The sequence below is a fragment of the Balaenoptera physalus genome (assembly GCF_965194825.1).
Source record: "Balaenoptera physalus genome assembly, chromosome: 6".
NCBI lineage: Eukaryota > Metazoa > Chordata > Mammalia > Artiodactyla > Balaenopteridae > Balaenoptera > Balaenoptera physalus.
Genome location: NC_138885.1, coordinates 44,548,693 through 44,565,186, shown reverse-complemented (window position 1 = coordinate 44,565,186; position 16,494 = coordinate 44,548,693). Strand labels below are relative to the sequence as shown.

The window sequence follows — 16,494 nt, the reverse complement described above, 5'->3', positions numbered from 1 at the left end:
TATAGAAAGAAAAATCTGAAATACATTATCATGGATTTAGTTAATTCCAGAATATTCTCAATTTTAAAATATACATAGAATAATTTACTTTCCCTTTGTGTATAATACTGAAGAAAATACAAATTTTGATTTGAAAACTAAAGCTCTGGAAGCTAATAACAACTCTAGCCTTCTGGACTGTCTACACTACAAAGAAGTAATAGAAGAATAAATGAAGCTTCTAAAATAGACTGATGTATTTTTTCAGTTTGATGGTTCCCAAGTTGATGTGGGGTTTTTTTCCTTGTTTTTTTTACAGTTCTGATTGGCATTTAAACATCCTACCAGTGACCTCAAACAAATGATCTACGTCACAGAGCTTTAGACTAAGCAGATATTCAGTATCTGTTGAAAAGCAAGTCAATCAATTGACAAGACATCTATTGCCTGAGCGGTTAAAAAAAAAAAAAAAGAAAAAAAAAAAGTCGTTTTCCTCCCACAGGATAGCCAGCAGAAAGGGACAGAATGATACTTGAAACACACACACACACACACACACACACACACACACACACACACCTTGCTATGCTGCTGATGGCACTGCTAGGAGTAACCTTTGGCACTCTGTCCATACTGGCAGCAACTGTGGCAAGTTTTAAGGCTGTTGGCGATGGTGCTGAAGTCCGTGTATTGATATGCACATTGACTGGAGAAACAACACTGACGTTATTGAGGTGCACTGCATTTGTCAGGCAGGAATTGTTCATGGGAAGTGTTTGAGGACTGCTTGTGCACAATGCTGGGATTAAGTGGTTTGTAGTGGTGTGGCCAACTGTCCTTACAAGTTGTACAGCTGAAATCCCTGGGCTGGATGATAAAGCCATGTTGGTGGAGTATAACGTTTTAGAGGTTCCTGAAGGAGAAGGAAAAAAAAAAATCGTTCCATTCAAGTCATGAGACATTAAACTTTTTAAAAAATTAGGAGCTTAAGAATAAAAAGAAATGTAAACATTTGTAATCTAGTTAAATACCAAATTGACCTTCCACATAACGGCCTCTCCAAAGAGACCTTCTGATTGGTAACATATTCACCTGTTACAACCCCAAAGACACCCTCTTTCTACTAGCCTACACAAAAGGGTTTGCAAAGTATTCTGCTGCCTCCATATTTGGAAACTGTATAATAGGACAGAGAGGTCCTCTCTGGAGATTGAGGGCAGGTGGAGATGAAGGTTGGACTTCCACTAGAATTTACACATGCAAGAACATCAGTAAGGAAGTGCAATCACGATCACGGGCATATGTAAAAGCAAGAGGAAAACCCTAGGGTGTGAGCAGTAGTGGAGGGCCGATGGCAACGGCAAACCTTTGAGGACTCGGCAGTAAGCAGCAGAAACACGTTCACAGCAATGTTGCGTTTCATGGGAAGGAGTCAGAGAAAGCAGGCCTGTGAGTACGTAAGCCTGGGAAGGTAGACACACTTTCCAACTTACTGATAAACTGTATTTCGCCTTTTTATAAATGTACAAATGATTCAACGATGATGGTTAGCAATTAGCTCGATGTGTTGCCTAAGACGTGAGGCAACTGACAGTATGTGGATAAAACGAGGCAGGGTGAAGTGTTACATAGGTAGGAATCCAGTGGGTGTGGGAGGAAACAGGGAGCAGGCTCTATGTGAATTCTAGAAAACATCCAGCTATTCCACCATACATATCCATAGATGTTATGAAGAGTCCAGATTGATTTCTTGTACGATGTTTTCCCTTGGATTTGAAAACCAAAAAACCATACCTCAAATCACTGAGTTGCAACTTTGAACTAGTAAGTATCACATGAAACAACAGGCTTACCTGAAGGCTGGACTACACCGTTTATGTTGTTGTGGCCGGTGTTCTGTTCCTTGGTTACCTCACTGCGACTTGGAACAGGTGCACTGACCACCGCAGATGCAGCAAAATGGGCGCTGGCTGAGTCAAGTGTTTTAGACATACAGTCAGAGGTGCTTGAGCCCTATAAAACAAACAAAATTAAACTCTCAACTTTTTAGACATGAGTTCATGAACGTGTTAAGAAATGAGCAAACTCAAGAGGCTGCTGCCTTTTTCATCTTGAACAGTTACAGGTGTTTAGGTTAAGAGATCTCCATAGACTATTTTCATCATATGAAACAGGAAAGTGACTAAAAACTGGGAAGCAATTATTTATGAGAAAGAGCTAGGGTAGTAAACAACCGAAACCTTTAATGCCCTATTCATTTTTCCAATAAGTGTTAATGAATGCCTTTAAAAATACTTGACAGTCTACATACTATGGGCAAAATGAAATAACAGAGATGACTAACAGCCATTTTTGTCCCAATGTAAAACTGTGTCTTAGCCTAACGTTTCAGTAGGTTGGAAATACCTGAGATTCAGAAAAGGCAAACAAAGGCAAATTTAATGGTCATATTCCTTTCGATTCTGTATTAAACTGCTTAGCTGTTACTAACAGCTTTTTAGTGGCTTAAACAACATAAGTTTATTCTCATACAGTTCTGGAGGCCAGAAGTCCAAAATCAGTCTTATAGGCTCATATCAAGGTGTTGGCAGGGCTTTTTTCTTCTGGCAATACAGTTTTATAAGGTATTTTTACTCTTATCCTGACTGTAAGTCATTTAATGGTGCCTAGGAAAACCTCACCTAGTGGCAATTTCTTTTTCTTCAGGGAAATGTGATTCAAATAGGCAAAGGGCTATGTTGTCTGGATTTATGGCATAAGTCGAGACAATTACCTCTCAGCTCATGGGGCACGTTCACATGGCACTTAAATGCACAGGTTAGGAAGGAGTTAGGATAGTCATATCCTTGATAAAAATATTTCTGGGGGAGTAGGGGTGAGGGATGATGGTTCTAAGAGAATATAATTACTTCTAAGAATTCTTAATAACCCTTCCAAAAATATGTACTTATTTCTTTCCTAAATTAAAAATACTATATTTGGCTCTAGTGCTCCTCTCATAAAATATAAACTAGTCACTTAAAATTATGTAAATTAACTGAAAAGACACTTAGGTTTGATCTCCAGAATCAAGAGTGGCAATGACAAGGTTATCTTCTGTGACCTGACTAAAATTTAAAAAAAAAAGACATAATTATGAAAGAAAGGAATAGATATAACCATGATTAAAAGACAGGTTTACCTGTGCTTTTGGATGTGTCTGTTGCGAGGAATGCTGAGATTGCTGTTTCTGCTGAAGCTGAGCAAGTTGCTGCCTTTGCATTTGAACTAACTGCTGTTGATGAGTCTGAAACTGCTCTTCTGTGATACCCCCCGTCACTGGAAAAGGACATTAATTTTAGAAATACGTACGTTTTAAAGTACCTTTAACAACACAAGTAGAATACAATATGAAGTTATTCCACGATTAAGATGAAAAGCAATTTCAAATCACACTATACATCAGCAGCAAAGAACCGAATAAAAACGACCAATCTTTCAGCCAAAGTGGCTTATGCTAATATCTATGACCTTCTAATGTCACATGCTAAAAAAGTTCCTATATGTAGATTTTACTGTATAACGTAGTTCAAATATAAGGATTCTCCCTTTTATTCAGACTTAAACCATAGTTTAAGCCAACAGATTTGATGTCTAAAATAAGTCCTATCTATAAAAACACGGGCTGGAAATCAGAGAAGTGTTCAGCATCCTCAGATGTAATCAACTATGCTGTTACCAACTGTTAAAAGTTACTAAATGTCAAATAAAAAGAAGACATTTAAAACTTTTATTTAAGAAATTACTTAAGAAAAAGTTACAATAAGAAACACTTTTTTCAAAGAAATGTAAACAAACTTTCATTCACCGATATTTAAGGAGATCACTGATAAACTGATTTAGAGGACACAAAGCTATCTCCACAGAAGTCAGTATGTTATTAGAGTCACAAAACATTAAATCACATCAGAATACATGTACTACTAGAGTAATTTTACTCTATTTTTCTTTATTGCTTTCTTTCCTCTCTCCCAACTATTTCACTTAATCAACAAGTATTTACTATCTTTGATGAAAAGTGCTGCATTAAGAGTTAAGAATGAATACAGGGAAGAAATAAATTAAAAAGAGGGTCCCCGCTATAAACTCCTACAGTGTAGTTGGGAAGAAAAGATACATATAAAGAAATACCAACTAATATGAGTCAACCTTTAAATGTAATCTAGCTATCTAATCAATATGACCTGAAGGAGTTTAGATAGGAGACTATACCTTCAACCTATGTTACTTAACTAGCCCCCATCCCCAAGTTTTCCATTTAGTATGATCATAAATGAGAAATTAAAAAAAAAATTTTGATGGTAAATTAGACATATAACAAGTTATGCAAAGTACAGCTTATTTTCTATGAAAAAGGAATTAGGCCCCAGAGATGGACAAAGCTTTAGATATACCTTCATTTCGGTTCTACAATGTTATCATTAAAATTAGTATTGGACTATCAGGAAAAAACAGTTCTGAGAGAACAATTTTATTTTTAGAAGATTAAAAAACCTGGGCCTATGATAGTGCTCACTCTAAAATTTTACTATTACCTGTATTTTTGAAGTACACATTAGTTATCTTACTGAATTACCAACAAAATCAAATGTCTTTCTTTGCACATGTTAAGTTCACTGCAAGTGTTCTATTTTTAAATGAAAAAAAAAAAATTTAATTCTAAATTTAAAATCTTCAAAATGAAATGAAAATGTGAAGTATTCATGAATTTCCAGCTGTTTGAAAACCTTGGGAAAGAGATGAAAAATAGTTTATTAGATACAAAGGCAGGAAGGAAAATCTTAAGTTAAACCCAAATAAATCTGTTTAAGTCCTATGTGTATAAACAGTGTACCAATTCAAAAGAAATGGACTTGGAATCTGGTGTATGGTCTACTCCCTCAAATTCAGCGTTATGTGTGTCCAGAGGTAAGGTTTATGTTGTGATGAAAAGGTGAGAAGTCACAGTGGTTAATTTTAAGTGAGGAATAAACCAAATAAAGAGAATACACTTTTAGTAGCTATTTAAAAATTGAGAGAGAAATGAGAATCTTTTCTTTTTCCAAAAGCTTTTAAGTCAGACAATTATAAAATCTTACTAATCAGAATAAAGTATACATATAAATTACTCAAAAGAACAAATTGTATTCTTTTAATAAAAAAATTACTTTTGGTTAGTAGTCATTAGCTAACAAAGTGTTGCCTACTAGAGGTATTCTACTTGCTTTTATAAAAAGAGGATCACTTTATGTAGCTATTAAAAAGGGCTGCTAATAAAATTTCCTGTTTTCTGGGGGGATATGTCTACTTACTGCCCTGACTTGTTGAAACCATTAATTTGCTCAGGAACCCCATCCTTTTCCCCATAGAAAACTCATAAAATCCCAGCCAAGACGCAATTGAAATTACTCAAATTAATGTTCAAGTGTTGCCTAACTTTTTAAAACTCAGGCTGACTTTGATACCAAAATTCTCATCCCTGATTCTGTTATTAGTTGAAAACCACTGATATAAAACTTAATTCCAAAATATGGATATGCTTAAAATATTACATTCATTTTTTTCCTCTTCCCCCTCACCTCAAGCTCATCATGTTGGATTCACTCTTGACATCTAGTTCTTTTTTTACTAAAAGGTGTTTTGTGCTTGAAAAATGCTTATATTCCCCATTCAGAATTTTCTAGAGCATTAAACACTTTTAGACAAAAATAGCAATTAGTAATCATGACACAGAATTGGAACATATACAAAACATCCTCCCTAATTGACCTCTTTCATTTTGTTAGGGTGAATGGAAAGTGGTAAGAAATGTATGGTTTTAATGACACAGACACAGTATTGAATTATCATCTTCAGGGTTGACTTACTAGTAGGTGGAGGATGGTAATTTAATTGAAAGCACCTTCTCCACTAATTATTTTTCCTTTCATAAATTACTGAAATATTTCCATAAGAAATTTATTTCTTACATTGGCTTTGAGTTACCAAGAGGCAAGCATTAAAATAACACCAGGAAAAGGGCATACTTAACAGTGTGAACAAATCTCTTTAGGAATGAGATACAGAATAGGGGTCCAGCTATGGATGGGTGGTAGTGGCATAAAGGGAAAGTGGGAATGTATGAAAAGAGAAACGATATCTGCTTCTCTTGCTTAGGGCCAAGCCAAGTTCTTTCTACTAGTTGCTCTCATGAGTTGCTAGCTTAAAAGTAAAATTCATGCTGGTCATCAATCTCCCCTACCCCACACCTCCAAGTCCTGTCAGTTTAAAAGTAACCACACTCTGATTGTTTTGTGAAGGCAATATTTCACTGTTCCAGACAGACAGGAAGTGTTCCTTTCCCTAAATAATGAGTTTTGCACATCTCCCTGGGTAACACATTCTAATAGGTCACATATTACAGAATTTCCCCTTTTACGTATGCAAATATGTCATTCTGTACATTAGTAACACACCCGTGTTTCTAAATATTTTGTGTCTATAACTGACAGTCTGTTTTTCACTAAAGCCTCTAACCTTTCTGGCTATCTTCGTACCTGGCTCTTTACCTATCTTGGGTTTATCGGTCTGATTTACTCCTCAGATGAATCCATGTACTTTTTCTTAGAACACCTGTCACCATCCTTAGAATGTTGATTCTGTTTTCAAAGATCCTAGGTATCCCTCATTTCTTTCTTCACCTTTCAGGCATGTGGTTCCTATAAGGTGTTCTGCTAGGTTGGTCCCTCTTCACCTTTCCCTCTCATAATCTGACAGTGATCCATCAAAAACATACTCTAGGTATCTCCACTAGATTTTACACTGGTGTATTGATTTTGAATCTAAAGCCCTAGATCACTGTTCCTTAAACTTGGGCCCACGGAGAATATATTCTTGAGCATGTGTGAAATCTTTACAAGTATTTGTCAACTTTGTATTGATGTTTCATTGATAAACTAATAAAAAGAAAAATCTAATCAAAACACGTTCTGTATTTTCTGGATGACCACCCCACAACAGAATATAAACATATGATTTTTGTGCTTGTACCTGCTGCCTTTTTAAAATAATCTTTTAACTTTTAATGCAGTGTTTCTCAAAGTGGGCTAAGATGATGTATTCTTGGGAAGCCATGAATTTTAAAAAATACTAGCTTAGACCAAGTTTTTGTAGCTTAATGAAGAACATCTAACGTGGTAGTAAAGATTATCTAAAAATCGAAATGAATATATTACTCAGCACTTCTTCATCTACCAGGCAGGTCTTTGTTATAAAAGTTTTAATACATGCTTTGTTGAAGCAATGCTGACTATATGCAATTTTTGTTTGTTTTAAAAGCTAGATCTGGGTCTATATGGAGGGGGAGAGAGATCCTATTTAAAACCTTCTAGGTCATAGCAAGGAATCAGGTAAAAGTTCATATAAAACCACTGGAGCTACTCTGAGGACAAATCTTCCAATCCATGAAAGACGACGTTACCTGTCCAGGACTACACATCCTATAATGTAACTAATGAATAAACTGCAAAACTGTGGGGATAATAATGAGGGTGAAGATGGGAGGTGAGAGAGTGAAGGGGGTGGGGAATGAGGAACAAAGGAGATGCGAAGATAAAGAAAACAGACTAAAGATCCACTTAAACTTCCGACATCCAAGCTAAATAGTTATAATTGAAATTTCAATATTATTTCCTTTAGCAGTCAAACTAAAATCTTTTAAACTCCTGAAGTGTGAATCAATTTCCCACCTTTAGAAGTGACCCTAACTAAAAAAATAAATCCTTGTGAGTACCTTAGCTAGTTGTTAAAAACACAGTTTTACCTTTCTTAAAACTTTTATGCTTGCAAACATTTTATGGCAATTTAAAAAAGAATGGGAAAAGACACTGCAAAAATTAAAAACCAGGAATTTCTCTTGGAAAACTGCCCAAAATGTTGCTGATTTTACAAACTGGTAATATTAAGATATTTGAAGCTGGTCAAAAGCTTCAAGAAGAGTTGCTGGTATCTATCTGTTCAGTATACAAGACAAATGAGAAAAGAAAAAACATGTTAACTTGCAACCATACATTAGTCTAAACCAATATTAAATGTAAATTAACCCTTAAAGATGCTAAAAAAAAAAAAAAAAGCAAATTAATCTGGCCCTTCAAGTCTGAATAAGCAATGTTATTTTTAGATGTGAAATATATTTTCTTAAGGTTAGGATTTAAGAATAGTATCTAAAAAGAATAGTTAAATACTGCAGTTTCAAATGACTGAAAACTTTATCACCTATTTATATAAAGAATATAATATGTCATGTATAATCCATGTATAAGCTCCTTGAAGGTAAGGATTATTGTCTTCTAAAACTCTGCAACTTTTAAACACTTAACATAGTGCTTTGCATATATTAGATCCTACATAATTATGTATAAACTTAATTTTCCTTGGTTATCCACTTGCTATGTTCAGCACATCTATCTTTCCTTTCTGTCCTGCTTCTATTCTTTGAGAAGAGATTTTCAATTAAGAAAACATACTTTTATTTAACAGTTAACTAAATGAAGTCTTTAGTTTTAGTTCTTACTAATAACTACGACACACAGTTCTATTTGTTTCCCTTTAAGTCCATTCAGTACCGTATCGAAAATAATAATTAGAATACATTCAGGACACAGGGATTATGACTTGAAAAACATTAACTGGGTTATGAACAATATAAAAATAAGAAAATACTTTGCCATTGGCCCTCAAGTTCAAGGTTTTTTTTTTTAAAGAACTAAGTAACTTGTGATACAAATAAATATTATTGTCAAGTATATCAGGTTTCTATTTCTTTTTTTCCCCATTATTTATTTATTTTTAAAATTTTTATTGGAGTATAGTTGCTTTACAATGTTGCGTTAGTTTCTACTGTACAGCAAAGTGAATCGGCTATATGTATACGTATATACATATACGTATCCCCTCTTTTTTGGATTTCCTTCCCATTTAGGTCATCACAGAGCACTGAGTAGAGTTCCCTGTGCTATACAGTAGGTTCTCATTAGTTATCTATTTTATACATAGTATCAATAGTGTATATATGTATATATGTCAGGTTTCTATTTCTGATTAAACCCTTTATTTGCTGGGATTTCCCAGCTGTGAAACAGCAAATTCAGTACTTGACTCTCTGCCAGGTAACTGATGAATATCAGTCCTATTACTCTTAAAGACATGCATGCTCTCCTGATCAAGTCCACGAAGAGTAAGCAGAAGGCAAAAGTGTTAGACACACAGATTAAAAGAAACCAAATGTATGAAGCTTCAATTCTTTTGTACATGTCCATCAAATATAAAAATATAACTTAGAAAAAATTCCTATAACCTTCTCTTTAGGTAGAAAAGGAATTTCTATCAATATTTACTGAATTATAACTGAATCCAATTAAAATGATCTATCCAGAACTGAGAAACTATGTAATGAATATAACTGGTACAGATGGGTACTTAAAATTGCCACGGGCGAACTCCCTGGCAATCCAGTGGTTAGGACTCCACACTTTCACTGCCGTGGGCCCAGGTTTGATCCCTGGTAGGGGAACTAAGATCCCGCATGCAGCATGGCGCGTCCCATACAAACAAAAATACTGCCATAGCTTTTCAGTTGTTTACAAAACTGCTGTTAAAAAGACTTGTTTCATTATGAATTTATACATCGTGCCTAATATTTTGAAACAAAAGAAATTTGTTAAAAACAAAACACCTTGTGGCCTCAATGACTAGAGGGTCACAGTTAGCAGAGAAAAAAACTTGAACAAAATCCTTTACTCTAGTAATAAATAATTAAATACATATTTGAAAGACCTGACTCTAAAACATTGGTTCTAATGTAGCTTAGCTGTTGCTTAAACCTTGAAATTTTTTAAGGGAAGAAAGAAATGGTACTAAGTTGAGACATAGTACCATTACATAACATACATAAGCATAAGGCAGGAAACATTACACAGACCAAAACTACTACTTTTTTTCTGATGGTAGGGGAAAGGCAAAAATAAAAAAAGTCTTATTATCTACGATGTTAGCATTGCATATTTGTGATTTAAGTTCCCTGAGAAGTGCATGCATGCCTAAAATAATACTTTAAATGCTTATTTTATGCTGATATATGGTAGTGTCATAAAAATTCTAGAACTGATTGTATGGAATTATTTCTGTTACATTCTGAATCCATACATACACAGTACTGATGATACAATAACATGTGTAACAAACATTTTCTGGAAAACAGTCGAGTCACATAGATCTGGAGTGTATCAGGAATGTACAGTAGAAAGCTGCAAATATTTGGCCATATTCAACTTAAGAAGGAACATATTAAAATCACTTTTTTGTTATGGTATTCATTGGTAGAGAAAAAATTCAATCTATGGTCAAATCTAATTATAAATGCCTATATATGATGGTTTTAAACTCACTTTTTGGCACAAACTATTGTGAGTAATTTTTGGTACAGGAATTCCAGTTAAGTTAAATAATTTGAACAATGTCTTAGAGTTGGCTCAAAAAAAGATTTGACCTAATATTCGTCAACTTCCTACTATTTTTAGATTTCTAAGAATCCTGCAACCTGAAGTCATAATAGGTATTTATCCATTTGAGCTTCAAAAGGTCATTAAACTTCACAGACTCATGAACTTTATATAACGGGATGCCATTTTCCTTACCTAAATTCGTTTGGGAGAAAATTAACCAACTAATTTGGAGAAATGATATGCCACCTTCCAATCATTCAAACAAATCCAATTTTCCATAACAACCTTTAAATAGATAAATGTCTAAGTCAAGTTTGAAAATAAACAGTTCAGTAATTAAAAAAGACGGAACACTATTGAGACCAAATGTCAACCTAAAATGATTTAAAATCACTTTGAAGAAGTTTAACATAACAATTTTGCATACTAAAATGCACCATCTAGGAAATAATTTAGAAATATATACATTTTAGAGAAAGAAAGAATATCAACAGTATAAGTCAAGCCACATCTAGCTTTGCCTCTGGATACCACGCATTTTTTTGCAATGTATACATTACAAAGACATTTATAAATTCTACATACTTGTATACATGTGATAAAGAGAAGACTATCCACAGAAGAAAACAAATCAAAATTACATTTTAGATTCTCTAGATGTTATACATTATTTTACAAGGCCTATGTATATTAATTTGAATACAATGTCTCTTAAGAGGAAAAAAACTTTCCAATCTCAATTAGAGAGGTAAGTTATCAGACCAAAATTACAACTATTCATAGGGAACCTCTTTAAAAATCATTTTTCAGAAAGAAAGCTTTTAATGGTACTCCTGAGAAGCAATGCTTACATTTAAGCAAAGTTAATACAAGAAAATGAAATTTTTCTTTAACAAAAGCAGACAGTATTGTGCTATGATGATCTGACAGCAGCTTAGAACCACTTTGCCCATAGGGAATTCCCTACGCATTGTGCCTACACATTCACCATACCAGGCACACACATTCAAAATACAAGCCAGTGGTTTTATAGGTATCAGTTAGGACATTTTGGTTAAAATGTGAACCACAATAATAGAGTTTAGTTTCTTAGGTTGGAAAAAAAATGTAATAGGTTAAGATAAAGTTCCTTTCCTCAGTAGGATCATGAAAATAAACCTTCAAAATTCACCCTGAGAGTCTATTTAGTGGATAATGAAAAATGAAGAAGAGGATATACTTTGAACAAAGTAACAACTTACCTGATATGCCATTCTTGCTGGTGTTGAATAAAGCTACAGATGCTGCAGAAACTCTTTTATTGTTCACAGTCTGCCCTGGTTTTCTTGAGGTACATTCTTCACTATCACTGTCCTGTAAATTTAGTAGCCTTGGCTGGAAACACTGTAGTCGACATGATCTGATATTGCTTAATATTTCAGAAAGGGACAGTCTATTCTCACAATGTTTATTGGAAGCATTGGTCCGAGAGAAATTAGAAGAAAAGTCTATAGTTTGGGAAGCGCTTGAAAAACCATTCAGCATTTCGGGGTCTATCTGTTTCAGGACTGGGTCATGTTCTGTGGATATCCGGTCCATTATGACCCTGAAAAGCAATATAAAGCCAAATATTACCTAGAAGAACTTAATAACATTTTCTTTATACCTTCCCTTCCAGCCTGTAAGCAAAAACCAGGTCAAAACAAATAGTTTACCTTCCACCTCTGCCAATTCGCCTCCTTGCAAATCCTATGCATCTTCTCGGGACTGTGAGCATGGTAAGGCAGTGCCTGTATCTCAGCTTATCCAAATCTACCAGTTCTGAATTTTCAAATGAATGGTCAGTTTGGTCCAAACGGGGCTGCAAAAAAAATACATAAATAAAAATAAAAAACAAAAACCAAAAACTCATGGAATGATTCTGAAATGAAGAAAAGTTAAATCATGATAAAAATAAAGTAACTACAGCATTAGCAGAGCAATTAAAATTTAGATATAAAACTTTAAAATTAGGGTTTAAATATTAACCAGGTAAAATTCTATAAAATTGACTCAAAAGTTCACTCACCAAAATAACTCAAACTAAGTTTAGTTCATGACTACAAATACATTTAAGATAATATTATATTTTAAAAGAAATATATCTTTAAAGAATAATGTGGCTTTTAACATTTATGTAGAAAAGTAGAGATAATGAAGTTAGTAATTTATAGACTTCCTACAGAGATAAACTAGAAGAAAATTTTTTGGAGTAAAAATTGCACTTCAAGAAGGTATGCATGGGTCAAATTCATACGTCCTCTTTACTTGTAAGAACATACAGTCCATTTCTTTGCCTTCCTATTTCTTCTAGCATTCTATTTTTCTATGTTACCACTTTCTGTCTCCTTTTTCTCAAACACATAACCTATAAACAATTCTCTACACCTCTCCTACATTAAACACACACACACACACACCCCTGAAAAAGCTATAAGTGTATATGTTTACCATAATGCAACAAGACAAAAGGTCTCCAAAAGCCATATATGAGAGCCATCCTCACTACTCCATCGTTACACCTTACTTGAAACCTTAGCATCTGGGAGTGAGGGTCATTCCTTGATATAATCTGCACCAAAACTTGACTTAACAGCACAAAGCATTTTCTAAGTGGGACAAAAAGTTATGAATATAATTATTTGACAATATATTGCCATGGGGGAGGTTTAAAAATGATTCCTTTATGTTTGATACTTACTGGGTTTGTATGGAAAAGATGGGCTTGCCCAAAAGTAAATTTCAATAAACACTCATCAGCCATCTAGGGTTCCATTAGAGATTCTGGGCTCACCTAACTCCAGCAATGACATAGTGAGTAGCTGTCATAACTGCTGAAGTTATAGTTAAAGCCCAAAGTGAGCTAGATTTCTAAAATATGAGCAGTTATCATTTCCAAATAAAGGGCTCTGATCTCCTTTGAAAGGACTCAGTACCTTCGAGCATCTTTTACTGGTATCTGCATAGGGGATATTAAATAAAAAATGCTGATTGACTTCCCGTTTTTAGATCAAGACTAAGTCACCTTGACATGAGTTACCTGTTAATTCCAGTTCACAAAAACACCACAAAAAATAAAGTTCTTACAGCATAATACTGGCATCCTGCCCGCCTCCTGAAAGCACAGGGACCATCAGGATCATTTTCTTCTTCAGGTTCTGATATTGGGGACGGTACCTAGAAGAAGAGGCATGAAGCATTCCATTTAGGAGTTATCAAAAGTCAACAATCTTTGTAATGGTCTAAAATTAGAATCTGATCACAAACAGTGAATCACTCCTATATTACATACAGTAGGCAGTGAATTCCCCAAAACATTTAAAGATTAGCAAAATTTTTCTATGGTTAAAAATCATTATTCTTCATGGACTGGTTCTTGCAAGTAAGTTCACATGGTATTGCTTAACTATTTCTAAACATGCAAGGGCTATAGGCTTAAAAAGAATTAGTATGGTTTTTATATATCCCATTTACATTTTGTAAATATTGTATGTGGCCATAAATACTTTGTAATAATAGTTATGCTTCACCTATAAGTAGAGATATTTTTACACAATAACTTTATTTCTCTATAATAAAGCCCAAAACTAGGAAGATAAAAAAAGGTTTATGAATAGCCTCCCATCCCCAAAAGCCAAAAATGTCATACATTTCACTCAAAGGGGAGTCCCTTATTTCCCCACTCTTTTTTATAAATCACTTTTTAAATTCAGCAGATCAGAAGCAGAGAATCAGAAGAGGAAAGAGGACCCGCTAAAAGGTAAGCAGACTGGTTGCAGAGAGAAGTACTAAGCCCACCACCTGACAGCAAAAGAATAAAGACTTCCACAAAGCTGTCACATATTAAAAAGCATAGGACCAAGTGATACTAGGTCAAATACCCCTATATAATCTGAGTGGACCTCTAGGGCAGCACTGATATATTATACAACAGCAAACTTTATAAATGTCATCAAAAACACATAAAGTGAAATACAAATATACTGATATGGCAGGGAAATAATATGGTTTAGATAAATTTCTACCCATAATGTTTAAAATTAAAAAAAAAATAAAAGTTTTAGTACTTAAGTTTCAGTTGTCTCGCAATTTCACTTAGGAGTACATCTCTTTTTCTGACAACGCTGACTCAACCATATTTACTTGCAAATTACCTCACGAATCCCTCTCTTCCTATTTTGAGAGGAAAAATGCTTTCTCCACATTATTTCCAAACTGTGGTAATTACCACTGAGCAGGGTCATCCAGGGGAGAAAGGCATTTGTTTGAGGTTCCAATATACCTCCACCAACACTATGGGGGAGACACAGAAATAGTAAGCTGGGGCTAATTCTTCTTCCTGGGGAACCAAACCCAAACCTGCAATTTGAAAGGAAATCCCAAATGTGAATTTTACACTTTGGTTCCTTTACAAATCATCTACCGCTTCTAAAATATATACAGGAAGTGTCACAAAGCCTCAGAAATCTTTTGCATCCCTTCCTCCTGACTACCCCAGGAGGGGATTCCAGGATTTGGTCTGAGACATAGGAAGAGAGAGCTGATGTTAGGAGAATCAGAAGCATGATCGAGAAGAGACTGGGTTTTTATTCTGCTCTGCTGCAAATCAGTTGGAGAAGTCTGGTTAAAATGCTTGTTCTCTTAAGGCTCCCTATTCCTTTGTTCTTGTTTATTGGACAAAGAAGAAGCATATATTATTTTAATTATCTTTTTAGCAATAAAATCCTGATTTTGTAAGAGCTATAAGAGTTACATTCTAGATGGCTACCTCACTGAATAATGTCCAACTTTAGGTACATGCCTACCTATAGTTTAGCAACAGGGGGATACCATTATAAAAATTAATGTTGTCAAAGACCTAAGGACTCAGAGGAACCTGAAAGTTTCGAAATGCAATTTCATGTGGGAATGGGGACTATATGAATAAACATATGAATTTAGAACAGAAATGAAGATCCCTTAATAGATGAGGAATATATGACTAGTATGCTGACTGTGTCTAACTATCAGGACGGATGGACTGATTCTAGCAATAAGGGAAAAGTTTCTACTGGACATAGTATCCCCTGGCATCATTCTTAAAGGGCTGGGAGTGTATAGCAAAACTTTACTGGCTTTTATAAATGCATTTATCTAACTATGTCATTTCTTACTTAAAATTATTTAAGAACTTCCCAGTATATATAATGTAGATAGAGGCCATTTGCCATCTGACTACTACTCCAGGCATCATTCCGTTCACCTCTCTTCCCTTTTGTGTTTTATGTTCCAGCAATGCCAAACTGCTAGCAGTTCCCTCTAATATGCTGTTTTCTCTGCCTTGAGCCCTTCCCTACAACTTCTACCTGGGAAAGACCTACTATTTGTTCTCTCATTCCTTCAAAATGTCATCTAATTAATGTCCCATGACTATTCAAAGCCCGGCCTGAGTCTAACTACATGATCCTCTGACAATTTTAATAAATGATTTCATTGAAGTGCTTTTTAAGGGCATACGAAATTAAACACATTTTTGTGCATTTGTTACAACGTGTATGAATGCTAAAATATTATCTGGGGTAGAAAAACTAAATCATCTACAAAAGAATAAAACTAATATAATCTAGCCAAAGGGGACAAGTTTTATGTAAACTCTAGATTTTAAATAGTTACAACAACAAGGTGTTTTATAAACTGTCTTGCTTCCAAACTTATCTGTCATGTTGGTTAAAAAAAAAATGTTTTTTAAATCATGTAAAGTCAGAATGTTAAAATATGATACAGCTTGTTATAGTACTCTCTTTAGGTTGCCTACAACATATGGAAAAGAAAAAAGGAGGGCATTGCTAGATCAGGTGCTAAACAATATATGTTTTAAATTGATCCTTTAATATATAAAATAAAGGTCTTGTTTTAAAGATAGCACAGATGAAACAAAAATTAAGATTTTTAAACTGCAAACATTTTGCTATAAAACTGTTGTAATATAACCAAATAATTATTTTCACAAGTTAAAACT

The 16,494-nt window shown here is 34.3% G+C and overlaps 1 protein-coding gene and 1 long non-coding RNA gene across 3 annotated transcripts in view; one reads left to right on the top strand and one right to left on the bottom strand.

Moving 5' to 3' along the window:
* Positions 1–16,494, top strand: part of LOC309662475 — a 653,064-nt gene that overhangs the window by 96,858 nt on the left and 539,712 nt on the right. The window lies entirely within an intron of this gene.
* Positions 1–16,494, bottom strand: part of EPC2 (enhancer of polycomb homolog 2) — a 105,186-nt gene that overhangs the window by 1,726 nt on the left and 86,966 nt on the right. For both annotated transcript variants that reach the window (XM_082464983.1, XM_082464982.1), the window contains 6 exons: positions 13,584–13,673; positions 12,173–12,318; positions 11,720–12,063; positions 3,161–3,297; positions 1,833–1,992; positions 559–892 (listed from right to left, as the gene is read on the bottom strand). In XM_082464983.1, coding sequence (XP_082321109.1) covers positions 559–892; positions 1,833–1,992; positions 3,161–3,297; positions 11,720–12,063; positions 12,173–12,318; positions 13,584–13,673 — 1,211 coding nt within the window. The remainder of the gene's footprint in view (positions 1–558; positions 893–1,832; positions 1,993–3,160; positions 3,298–11,719; positions 12,064–12,172; positions 12,319–13,583; positions 13,674–16,494) is intronic.